Source organism: Prinia subflava, chromosome 1 (assembly GCF_021018805.1).
Source record: "Prinia subflava isolate CZ2003 ecotype Zambia chromosome 1, Cam_Psub_1.2, whole genome shotgun sequence".
NCBI classification, from domain to species: domain Eukaryota; kingdom Metazoa; phylum Chordata; class Aves; order Passeriformes; family Cisticolidae; genus Prinia; species Prinia subflava.
This window is the reverse complement of record NC_086247.1, coordinates 98,771,204-98,784,330: the sequence shown is the minus strand read 5'-3', so window position 1 is coordinate 98,784,330 and position 13,127 is coordinate 98,771,204. Positions and strand designations below refer to the sequence as shown.

General features: G+C 38.3%; 1 protein-coding gene across 1 annotated transcript in view; it reads left to right on the top strand.

Moving 5' to 3' along the window:
- The window catches only part of ITGA9 (integrin subunit alpha 9), a 241,550-nt gene that overhangs the window by 184,306 nt on the left and 44,117 nt on the right, over positions 1-13,127 (top strand). Inside the window, exons 22-23 of the mRNA XM_063404980.1 lie at positions 1,623-1,731; positions 5,607-5,714. Of these exons, the coding sequence (XP_063261050.1) occupies positions 1,623-1,731; positions 5,607-5,714 (217 nt within the window). The remainder of the gene's footprint in view (positions 1-1,622; positions 1,732-5,606; positions 5,715-13,127) is intronic.

Sequence of the window (13,127 nt, the reverse complement as noted above, 5' to 3'; positions counted from 1 at the left end):
TTGTTGGATAGAAATGAAATCCCTAATTACTGCCACAGCAGTCAGAATGGGTAAAAGGTATGTTTGAGCCCGCTCAGAGAAAGGAAGTGCACTGTCAAATGTCACAAGATGACTAGCAAGGACAAAAATCTCTATATTGAGAGTACATTCTCAGCAGCATGCTCTGGAAGTTTTTGAATGCTTTCATTGTTGCAAATTCTTTAGAAATTGTTTATTGATGCTTTGATACAGATGGATTTTTATTCAGCTTTACAGATATGAGTGCTTTCATGTGTCTTTAGGTCTGTTACCTACAGAATACTGCATGCCAAAACATAATAAAAATTGGTGTTTCTTTCTTTTCAGAATGTGCTTTTGTAAAGCACAAGATTTCTGAATTTATAAGCCCCACCCAAGTCCTGTGTGGATTATATTTTTCTTTCTCATAGACAAGGCTTAGTTAATTGAAGTTCACAGAAAAATCCAATGGCCAGAGAAAAGATGGGTTTATTGGAGGTTTCCAGGCATGGTAATATTAGTAATACTCTTTTTTTTGGACAGTATCTTTTTGAAGCTTGTTTTATTAGCTTAATTGTCCTACATTTGAATCCAGAGGAGCAAACTTCGTTCCTGGTCATAAATAGCCCAGAATGGCTTGTACCATATTTGGGAGAAGCCTTCTGGTACGACACTGTAAATGGGAGGGGAAAATCTGTCTTTCACTGTTTCCGCTAGCAATCACTGGCACAGGATTGCCAATCACTGGCAGACAGGAAAAAAGAAAATGTATCTCAACAGGCTTAAAATCCTGTCTCAAGGTGCTCTGGTTCCAAAGGACAACCTGGGAAGGAAATAGAGTTTTGGGCAGTAGGGAGGACTAAAGTTTGTCTGAAATTACACCAGGACACTTTCCTGACAGTGGAGAAGCCTGAGATTAGAAAGAGACATAAAGGATGCTTAAAGCACTCCTAGTCCTCTTCTGCAGGATTTTCAGGTACTGTGTTGTGTTTCCAAGTAATTTCTGATAAAATCCTACTGCATTTTACTGTGTGATTAGATGATAAGAGTGGTTGAGGAAACTTGGACTGCTCTACTCTAGATGAAAGCAAGTTATACTCCTCTAATCTTTCCTTTAATCATCTGCTAATGACAAAGGTACAAAAACTTAGATAATTAACCAAGTAAATTTCATTTATTCCTGAAATGCTATGTAAATGTTAAATAAAATTGAAATGTTACTTTAGTGAATATGTAGCTTAAAGTATTCCTATTATATACTGTTTCTTCAGATTAACTTGGTAGTGCAGTGATTTCCTGTGTTAATCCTAGGCTAGGGACTTGCACAAATCATCCATCTCAGGGGACCCCAGAGAGGAGGATTTGTGATAGGAAATGAGAAAAAGGGATAAGTAATCAAAAGAAGTCTGCTTCATTGGTGGGATGTTAACCCAGGTCAGTTGAGATGTTGCTTGTGTAGTCTAGCGTTGCCAAGAGGAAATCAAATCACAAAAAATAGATTAATGCAAAATGGTCCCATAGAATTTCACATGACTTGAAAGCTAGAGGTGCAATTCAGCTAGACAGAAATAGATTTCACTTCGGTCACAAATTTAGCTTACTAAATCTGTATCTTGGTCTTACAGAGAAGTCTTCCCTACTTCATTTTTCTATGGTGATTCTGTGGATGCATCCAACTTTGTTCAGTTGGAAAACCATGAATGCCTTTTCCAGTCTCTCAACTTCACACTGCAGGTAAAACTCATCCTTATTTTGACTGCTTTCCTGCTTGACAGCACATTCTTTTTTGTATCTATTTCATTCTGAGTGTGATATGGGCTTTTGTGCATGATTTTGCATCACAGTCGGGGACGGAATGGAAGCTTCAGGTGAGGTTTATAAAGAAGACCCTTCTATTGAGTTATGAGGTTCAGAAAGGACTGCCTTGCTTCTAAACTTCTTCTCAGAGAAGAGCCCAGGTGCAACTGGAACCAATCCTAGCCTTGACTGGGTCAACAGTTTTTGTCTAAAGGTTATATAGGTGTAGTCACTCATACCAACAACTGTGGGCAAATCTCTTTTGCTCAGCCACAAGGAGAAACCTTGATGGACATCTTCACTCAAGGGAAGATTCCCCAGAGTCTCTCCTGGAAGTGGTGTTTAGAAATCCATGGTGATAAGAAGTAGGACTGAGATTTTATAGTACAAAGTGATCAACTGTCACTCATGTGTTTCTAGGCTAGATGTGCCAGCTCAGCAGCTTTAGACAAGTTATCTGTACTATCACTGGTTGATTCCTTTATCAGGAACTTGGCCTGTCACATCCGCACTGGTACCAGTTTTTTGTCAGGAAATACTGTCTGAAAGTTTAACTTTGGGATTGATTAGTCAGCCTGAGCACTCTTAACACCACAGGCAGTATGATCACCCTTCTCCATCCATCACAAGTAACTTTCACAAATAGGGTTTAGTTTGAGCTGTTTTACCCCCACTCAGGGAGAGCATCCTGCTACAATGCTGTGCAATGCATTATTGATTGGATACTGTAGCAGTGTGTGACTCTCTCCTGTCCCAGGACACACAGCGGCCAGTGGTGCGACACCTTCCCCCCTGGGGACTCCGATGTTCTCGGCCGTGTCTATTTCGGAAGCAGAGATGGAGTGGAGGCGAGACGGGTCTTGGGGTGAACTGAAGAGGTTTATTAAGGAGATGAGCAACTAAAAGACAACACCCCAAGAAGCCCCGAGCAGGGCTCGGGCAGTGGGTTTTATACAACAGGCTTAGGGGAGGGGTAAAGGGAGCGGTAAATTTAAAGCAACCAATTAGGGTCTGTATCTAGGGTGTTGCATCCGTGGGTAAAACTAACAGAAACCAGTCCAGGATGTGTGGGATGGGTTTACATAAGGCAGGAAAGATAATAGACAGATAACTGAAAGTCACATAACATAACAGGTGCACGCATAACTTAAAGCAACTGAAGGAGACAAAGGAATACTAATGAGGGGGATAGGGGTACATGGAACTACATTAAGGGCACATAAAGAAGGAAAATGGGGTACGCAAAACTGAGTTATTACAACAAATATGAAATCACAATAAACTAAAAATAATGCACTGCCACAGGATACCATATTTACAGTGTGCAGAGACAGCATATGTCCTTTATCTGAATATATTATGACAAAAATTGCAAACATGGCACCTCACTTCCATTGGGAAAAAACTCCTACCATTTGTTTCTCTTTGACCTTTTTTCACATGCTGAGTAAAGAGCTCTAGTTACTCAAGTGCCACATCTTGGATGAAGTCAAGTTAAAAGTGGAGTACTGATACTTTTTAATGGAGTGGGCAGCCTTTATCCAAGAGAACAAACACATATCTGTGCTAGGGATTCAGGCTTGCTAAATGCCCCAGTATGAAAATATTTATAGCACTACTGATAAGGGTACAGTACAGGGAAGAGATGAGGACACTGAAAAGACAGGTGTGAGAAGCTTTCAACAAATTCATAGCATCTCATAGCATCTCAGCATTATTCAAGTGTTACTTATATATTACACCTCACATGGCAGTTAGATGGATTCCTGATGTGGCAAAATACATAGATGATTTGCTATAAAAAACTCTTGTGATGTTGCCAAAATTAACTGGCATTGTGTTTCACTGCTGTAACTGCATCTATTACAAGTCTTACAAATCCTTTTTGACCACTAGATGGGACTAGGGAATGACAAGTCATGCAGTTCATTTATTGTGAAAAAATAGTGTTTTGTCTTTTTTCTCTCTGTTTTCCTAGTCTGAAAACTCAGCGCATAACAAATAACATGTCTACCTCCATGGACAGATTGAGATCCAGCACAATTAAGCCCCCACTGTCATAAAGTGCCCTTAGCTATTTACTGAATGACTGAAAGCAGGATTTCAGGACATAAAAGATTTTGTGAACCAGGATATTAATTCTTGTGATTCTGGTTTCCTTCTTGGGGGTTTATAGGTCTTCTTCCCTTCCTTCCCCTCATACCCAGTGATTGATTAATCCAGATGAAAAATGGATGCACTGATGCTTTAACTAGATAAATATTTTCAGCAAAGCAAAGTGATAACAGGGAAGGGGGAGAGAATCTATGTATTGGCAGTGCCACCATTTGTCCTACCAAACGCTCTTGTCTCTCATGCACACACTTAGCAGTTGCAATATTAATTTCTTTTTCCATATGGAAATAGAAAATTATACCATAACAAGTCACACATCTGCTCTCAAGTAATGGGGTAAATCTTATAACTGTGTGTATCAGAGAGAAAAGGTAGTTTCAGAAAAGGCAAAGCATTGTTTGTATCACTTTGCTTAATTATTTCCTGCCATATATTTAACTTCTCCAGATGGAGAAAAATAATAGTTCTTTAACGAACAGAAAGAGGATGTGTTACAAAAATATGGGCCTTTATAGCAGTTTTATATGTGAAAATCTCTACTAGATCCAATATGAACAAGGAAACAGAAAATGCCTTATCTGCAATAACTTCATATATGATCTTAGTGAGATAAAGTTTTAAAAATGTCTAACATGAAACATTATGTTTGTATTTCATGCAGCATTTAACATACTCCATTCTAATAGGATTTCTCCCCCTGCCTGGAGCCTTGGGGCTTTTGTAAGGATTTGGTATTGCAGACTAGTTCTGTTTATTAGTCAGGCATTTCTTCAAATATAAATGGTGTTTGAAGAATGAAAACCTATTGTTTTTAATATTTGTATATTACACAATTAACAACTGCATGTTACATCTTTTCACGGTAGTATCTCAGTGTGGATAAATATTGTAATGGGCTTCATGTTTTTACTTTAATATTTTTTATGCATTTATATTCATGTTGTTAAAAAGAACCACAAAATATTTTTCATAATAAAAAAGTGTAAATACAAATGAAAACTTAATTTAATGGATTTTTTCCATGGATTATTTCTCTTCAGCAAAACCCCATCAATTTTGGAATTTTCACTGGATACATTCCAGTGGTGGATGGGAAACTCTTTGTGTTTTTGTTGAAATGTTGTGGGCAAGGGGGTGATAGCTAATATTTTCCACTAAAAGTGTAATTTAATTGAAAATTCCAGAACTTAAATGGAAGTTTTTCACATGCATATCCTGGCAACTCACTCAGAAAACCCACAGTTCAGTAGTCACAGTAATTATTTGGTTTCTGCTCTTTAAGGAAAACATATGCAGAATATCATGCAGTGGTTACCAGATGGAAATGAGAATGTTAACTGAGACAATAATTTCTTATAACCTTCAAGATTTTATTAACAAAACACTCAGTGTACTAGCAGTGTCTCTTTATATAAAATAGAAGTCTTATGTGGTTTGTATTGATGACTGGCAATTATCCTGCAAAACTGCTTCTCTTTTGATATGTGAGCTGTGCCTGAAGACTGTTAGGTAAGCTAATTGTTTGATTTCATTCTCACACTTGAAAAAGAAGTCTTAGTCTGAAAACATTGAAAAACCTGCAAAGTAATTGTGTGTCTTCAAATTTACCTGTACCCCCAGCTCTGAATCTACAGTAGTTTCCCATTTATGAGAAGTCAAGTATGTAATTTTATTTGTATTCCTTTTTTCTCTTACAGGTTTACAATGCTGGACCAAGCACTCTTCCCGGAGCTTTTCTTGATATTTCAATTCCAAACCGCCTCTCTGCTACTGGAGCGGAAATATTTCATATTCAGCAAATGATGGTGAGTATGTTATGATGTGCTCTCATCCCAGAGAGGCACTGAGAGCTACTGATGACTAAAACAAAAGAAGTCCACCAAAACTCAGTGAATCAGTTGCTTTTTAAGACAATCAAAGATTTTTTGCATCTGTGTCCAGATGGTAAGTAGCTGAAATCCTCCAACTGTTGGCTGTTTTCCTTCACCTAGGGCAAAGACAACTAGCTGTAGGTTCCTGGGTTCCTACAATGCCATGTAAAACTAGGTCAGGCTGATGCTGAAGGAAATATAGAGAACACTTCCACAAGTCACACCTGCAAAGAGGATTGTCTCTGAATCTTCTCCCTGACTGAGGAGGCTTAAAGGGTGTATGTAGTATCAGTAGGATGCTTTATCAAGCTGACTTAGATTCCCTAGGGTTTTTTTCTGTGGTTATCAGCTAGATCTGAATACATTATCTATATCTATTTTGATATAGTCCATGTTACAATTTTCTCATTTTGGCTGTTCTTTTAACAAACATAAATAATAGAGAAAGTTATTCTCTCAACACAATGCTTTTCAAAAGATGATTTTTTTGTCAATTTCAAAGAAATTCAACATGTGGTAGACAAATTCTTAGATTTAATTTCTAATGTTTGTTTGTTTGTTTGTTTCAAAGCCTTTGTTAGGCTAAAATCCATCATTTACACCGTGGTGGCCAAAAGACAGAAACCTTACTAATGAGGTAAATTTATTGTTGACATGCAGAGTAATCTGCCTTTGTGAAATGAAAACAGCTCTTTGGGATAATTGAAAGGAAGTTTTATACTTTCATGTTGTTGGTTACTTTTCTAGCCTTTCAGCTGCAAAATATTACCTATTATGTAGGTAACAGTGTCACTGAATATGTGTAAATATAGATCTGAAGGAGCTTTCTAAGCAAGTTTCCAAGATTTTTGTTGTTGCAAGGTACAAAATAAATATAGATATGGCTTACAGATGGGCACTAAAGACAGAATGATTGAGAAACATATGAGGATATTGTATGAAGCAATAGTAGTGTATGGACAGAGTCATCTCGCCAAGCAGACTTCATTAGTTCTCCAGCATATATATAAATTTCTGTAGCACTGCCTTTTAATGTCTATTTAGTCCAGCTTTATATGCAGGTCACCTTTCCTTTGACACATTGCCTGCCAAAATATCATGACCCGTTTCCTTGTTCATTTTCTGGTCTCTGGTGCTGTAGGAGAGGGTGTGTTCACAGCAGAGAGGTGGGAATCTTCTTAATGGATTTTATCTCCCCAAATGTCGATATCTCCTCTAAAGCCAGTCATTCTATAAAGGAGGTCTCAGCTGGGTGGTATGGTCTTGAACACTGTGGTAATAAATGCTAGCAGGGTTTGTATTGCTTTTCCCCAACAACAGGTTGCATTTCTCTGCACATTATTTGACTGAATTGTAGTTTGAAATTTATTTTTGTAGAAATGTTAAACTGCTGTTGTGAGGCCTCTTTGCAGGTAATAGGCAAGTGTGACAGCAGGAAAATTTGGTGGCGAGTCATTCAAAATGGCAGATCCCCTCACAAGGCTGGTGCCATTTTGAGCCACAGAACTCAATGAGGGAACTAGTAATAGCACATAGGAAAGAAGGTCATGTTAGAACTCAGGCTGATGTGATCAGTGCCAACCTGAGAAGGGGAGAGAAGAGGACAAGAGATGGCAGAAGGCAGGTAGCACTCCTGTGCCTTTTGGCAGTTTCCATCTCCAGACCTCTTCTGAGAGGACGAGGGAACAGGAACACAGGGGAGGAACATGATAACTGGGGTAATAACTGGGGTACCGAACTTTTAACAATCCCCAAACTCTTCCCCAAACCCTCAGTCACTTCATAAGTAGAACAAAAAATCAGATAAAACTTTCCAACCCAAAAACCCCCTCACTTTGTAGAAAATGTAACTTTGTCCCAAAACTCAACTGACAAAACTGATTCCTGTGTAATATCCATAAAATATTTAAGAATCCAGTGAACAAAAGCCTTTAAATCTCCCTTAGAAAACCTAACATAATTTTTAGCAAGGGTATCATAAACTTGGAGATAAACTTCCCACTGTGAGAGAGTGAGCTTTGCTCCCATTTCACTCTTTCTCCCTCCCACAAGATTAAACCGTGAAAATAGAATAAAATGTGACCTTCACCACAACACACTCATCACTCCAGTGGGTCAACAGAAAAATCTAGTAGGTGTTTTGCCGATGCAACCGATCTGTGACATCCTCAACGCTCCAGAGGGTTGCTGGTCGGCCCCTGAATTTCCCCAGAAAATTGGAGTTTTCCCTCAGGGAACTGGAACAGCTGAATGAGGCTTTTGTCCAGTGGCAGCGCCACTGGAGACACTGTCAAGGAGCCCACGGAAGGCCCCATGTTCAGGTGCCAATTTGTAGTGGCGTGGATGGATAGTGGCTACCTCCCTGAAAATGTCTTCTCAGGAAGCCGCTGGAGCAGGCACACAGTCACTTAATCCACACTCGCATACATCACAGATAAGTCAGTGAAGGAAAGGCAGGAAGGGTCTTCTCTTTAGAGTTCCAGTGGAGTTTATTGCAGCCACATGCTGAGGGGATCCAGGGATAAAAGAAAAGGGTAATGGAGGGCTCAGGGTTAAGTACAAGGGTAAGTGGGGCCAGTGAACAGAGGGTGCAAGGGCAGGGCAAAGGGCAACAACCAGTAGGGAATATGAGGGTGGACAATCAGTGATAATAAAAACCAATGAGGAAACAGGGAAAGAAGAACCCTCTAGAACTGGGATAACAGAGGTGGGCAAGGCCAACAGGCCAATGGGAAAAGCAAAAAACTGAGGTAGATTAACATAGTGCTGCAGAGCACCATGCGGGAAGCCTTTTTTCTCACCCTAAGTGGTGAGGCATTCTTGAAGCCTATGGTAGATTCCTCCAGGGCATTGCCCTGGAAGTTCCCCAATAGGCTCAAGGGCTTCTACAATGCAGCACTTGGGATTTGATGACATAATGGTTTTTATCTTAAAGCTAGGAATTCTATTGCCACTTCTCTGATATAAGGCAGTGAAATTTATGAGTCAAAATCCATAGTTAAAGCACTAAAGTGTCTCAAATACACATAAACCACACAAAATAGTTTCAGGAGCAAACTCCCTCATATTGTGTCGATTGAGTTAGTCTCTCGGGCACAAAAATTAATAGCAGGAAGACAATCACATATGGCTCACTGGAACAGTCTGTATCTCTGGGAGGTGTTAATAGGAAGTATTATCTGCTGGTCTTAGAGGAAATGACAGCCCTCATGCTTCATTTGTTCCTGCCATTCTGAGCTTTTGCCTTTATAGCAGAATTTTTTTTAACATTTTGTTCAAGACAAATGCAGATCATGGAGATATTCTGACATTTGGAGTTCTGCCTTAGAGATGTTCAGACATAATTCAAGGTCTATTGGGAGCAGCACTGCAGTTTCTGCAGCACTTCCCCCAAAAAAGCCCCCAATATATAAAGGGAATGAATCAACAATAAAAGCCAGAAGTAAACAAAAAAATGGATAATTGTAAGAAAACTAGGAAAAAAAAAAACCCAAACAGTTGAATTTCCTCCCTATTAAAATTTTTTAATGAATAGAGGATACTAGAAATTTTGAAATAATTTTAGCTAGGAAATTTCACCTCTGACATTACTCAGATTCTGCAGTGGTAAATGATATTTTGGAAACACTTAAGTCAAATTAGTAGCTATTGGCAATTGATGAGAAGACTGATTCGGTAATCAGAATTCGATTTTACTCAGGTTTCCCAAAAGCTGATATACTATTTCAAACAGGTTAATGATTTCTACTGCAATAATCAGGTTAACAATCACACAGAAAACTCATGCATTTTACAGCAATTCCTTGCTTGCAGAAGTTGATTTAATCTTCTCTCTTCCCGTAAGCAGGTGTAATCCCATCTCCTGTAATTTTCACAGTTCTGTTTGTTCCTGCCATGGCATCTTGGTTATCAAACTAGCTATGCTAATCAAGTCTGTTTGACTCTGTCTTGTGTATTCCCAGAAGTAGCTGTTTGTTTTTATGTATTTTTGTATTTGCTTTCTTGCAAAGGTTAAAAAACAGCCAGCTTAAAAATATAATAAATTAAATACCTTAGCTTGTTAGTAAAAGTGTTGTGATAGAGTAGTATAGATGATGACATAGAAGAGCTTCACACAAGCAGAGAAGTTAGTCTTAACACAAGAGTATATTCTCTACTCTTCTAGCCATTGATTATCTATTCTTCTAGGAAGAAAAACAGTGCTCATTATATTTGTCTGTGTTTTTGGTCTTGAACTGAAAGATCAGTATCCACCTAGGGATACACAAGGGCAAGGGATGCACTACCAGACTTGCCAGCTAAGGACCTGCTTTCTAGGATTGCCAAGAAGATCTTCACAATGGAAGTTCCTACTAAATTAACCAGGGTATTTCCTGAAGCTGTTCATAAATTAACAATATGTGCAGGATTATTCTGGTGCTGGCTTTATGGAACGGGATCAGATTGTTGCCTTATGGTTTATTTTATTTTCATTGAAGGTAAATACAATTATGAGGAATTAACAGTTGGAAACCATATTTGTCTATTTGAACTGGATGATCCTCTTCCCTCCTCTGGAGGTACCAAGCAGAGCCTGTTTGGGGTGAATCGATACCAAGAATATTAAAAAACCATGTTATTGCCATCACTGAGACAAGAATCTTGTTGGAAAGTAAGATGCATATGTTCCAAGACAGTCTCTTCAGAAAGAGTTTGCAATCTAGGCAATGACACAGAAGGGAATTTGGAAGAAAGAGGGAAAGAAATACTGTTCTCGGTTTTTTGATGACAAGCTCCCCCTTGCATGTAACTCTTGATGTCCAAGTCTAGTAATTACTGTTTTAGTAATTGCTATTAATAGAATATATTTAAATTACTATGTTCTCTTACTCTAGCAATTAATGGAGAGAGGGGCATAGGAACAGCTCTGAAGAAGCATTTGCCAGTCTCCATTGATAATACAGAAACCATCTAGTTGATTTTCCCTAGGCATCTAAACTTAGATCTTGAGAATTATTTAGAGTGAAAAATGGGTTTTACTTCAGTCTTGTGACTCCTATCCCCATCAACCTTAAATGGGCCAGTTAGCCCAGGCCACTAGTTCCTGGTCCAACCCTTCCCATCACTTTTTGTTTAGGCACCAAAATGAAAAGTCCTTCTATTGAAATGACAAAGAGAATTCCTTCAGTTGTTCTATTATGTCTGGCATATTCACTTTACACTTAGTTTTTCTTTCTACACAGGTGAGACCTTTATGATAGCTGGATATCAGTAAGATTTAAAAAAGTAAATAAAACCTGAATGAATTAATGGAAGAATTAAAGATAATTCCTTTTATAGGTTGCCTTTTACATTGATGGCTGCCTGAGCATGGAACTCTAGAAATGCTTGTAATGTTCCTTAGGGAATGCTGTATAAAATAAACACTGATCTCTTCCTGTGAATGTTGAAAAAGTAAAATGGAGTCAGTCACAGAGCTACAAGTGTTGGCTGAGGACAGGTTACAGGTTTTAAAGCCAGTTTTTATAACAGTCATGTAATTTTTCTTCCTGTATTTGCACAGTAATCTAACAAAGAGAAAGAAGTTACAGAGAAGAGTTAAAGCATGATGTCTCATTCCATGAACGGTCCCAAACTAATTGAGGTTTTTCTTCACATATAGAATGTAAAAGAAATATTGTCAATTTTAAAATCTTAAGTGTAATTTCTGTTTATTATCTGTAGGTTTTATCTTCCAGCATAGGAATAAGATGCTTTGTCTGCTGCAATGCTGATGTTTAAAACCTAAAACTAAGCTAAAAAGGACTTTCAAAGGTCTTTACAGTGTGGTTGGGCTTGAGTATTCCTTGAGGCATATGTTGAGATTGTCAAGCTCACAACTACATGCTCCACATAGAGAGGCAATCCTGTATATTGATATAACTATGTAGAAAACCTCTTGTTTGTTGGTCGATGGTTTATTTATTTAAGTCCTTTGACATTTCAGGTCCTGTCTCTGAAAACATATATGTGCAGTCTGAGCATGTGAAGACAGAAATATTTGCTGATAGTATTTGATGCAGCAATTCTTTTTTTCTAGCAGCAATTCATGCTGCTGCTGGTTGCCACATTTGACAGAAAGATTGTACAAAGTACATCTTGCACTTACAGCAGGATTTATTTTAGCCCTTTGTGTTAGTCATCCTGCATGTAGTCGCTTCCTTTCAATGACTTACACACACACTAGCATACACATATTTTGGCACCATATTTAAAGGCATAGCTAGATTACTGGAGGAATTATTCACTCCACGGAACGTACTGTACAGAATTGTGTACAGAAAATTGTACAGTTACTATGTGACCTATCTGCCCCTTTCACTTTAATTGCTTTTTAAATGACTGTTCCAAAACATTTTTGCTTAGGCAGTTGGAGGTGTTCCCTGCCCCACCCCCAGTGTAGAGCACCTCAGTGATATCAACTGAATCTGGCTTTGCCTAGGAGCCCTCTCCCTTGCAGGAGAAACTAGTGCATCTGCCATGTCCAGGATGGCTGTGAGGAGAGGCAGAAGCAAGCACTGTGTTCCAGCATGGCACAGTTGCCTTTAGACAGGAACAGAGAGTAGGACTGCAGAGCAGCTCAGAAAGAGTTCCTAATGTCAGTGTGATGAACTGAAACTCTTTACGTAAAGAGGAACTTTGCTGTCTTTTAAGTTTCTATTGTTATACAGGAAAGGCTGCCTAGCCTTAAAAAATTAAGATTTTTTCTGGGTTACTACCTTAAAATAAATCTAAAAAACTGCAGCCTTTTTGCCATCTGCATCATAATAGAAAAGCTGTGCCTTGGTCAGAGCTCACGGTATTTCCAAAGCTTCAAAAATAATCTTTTAATGCATTGCTGAGTGCATCCTTGAAGATAGAGCAAAACTTCATAACATGGAAGAAGGTTTTCTGTGGCTTCCTAGTTGGGATCTTTAGGTAAAACCAGATTTGAACAAATTTTTTTTACATTTTCCAGTTGTTTTGACCCAATCTTCTAGAAATGAAAGTGCTATGGTATTTGTATAAGCAGTGGATTTTTTTGAAAATTCTAAAGAGGATGTTCTTGGAAAAAATATTTTGAATGTAAATATATAATTGTCTTTCAAGGAAGTCTAATAATATAAAAATCGAGGCAAATGAAACATGGGTAAAAACCATTGTGATCCATATATTAAATCAGGCCACAGTAACATGATATTCTTGTCCAATTGTGGCCTGCTCATGATCAGCTTGTAAACTAAAGTGAAATTTGTGTAATTACTTAGGTATTGAAATTTTACAACACTGTCCCCCAAAAATCATGGTCTTTCAATTGAGTGGCAGTTTGATCAATATTTTGGGTCAGCT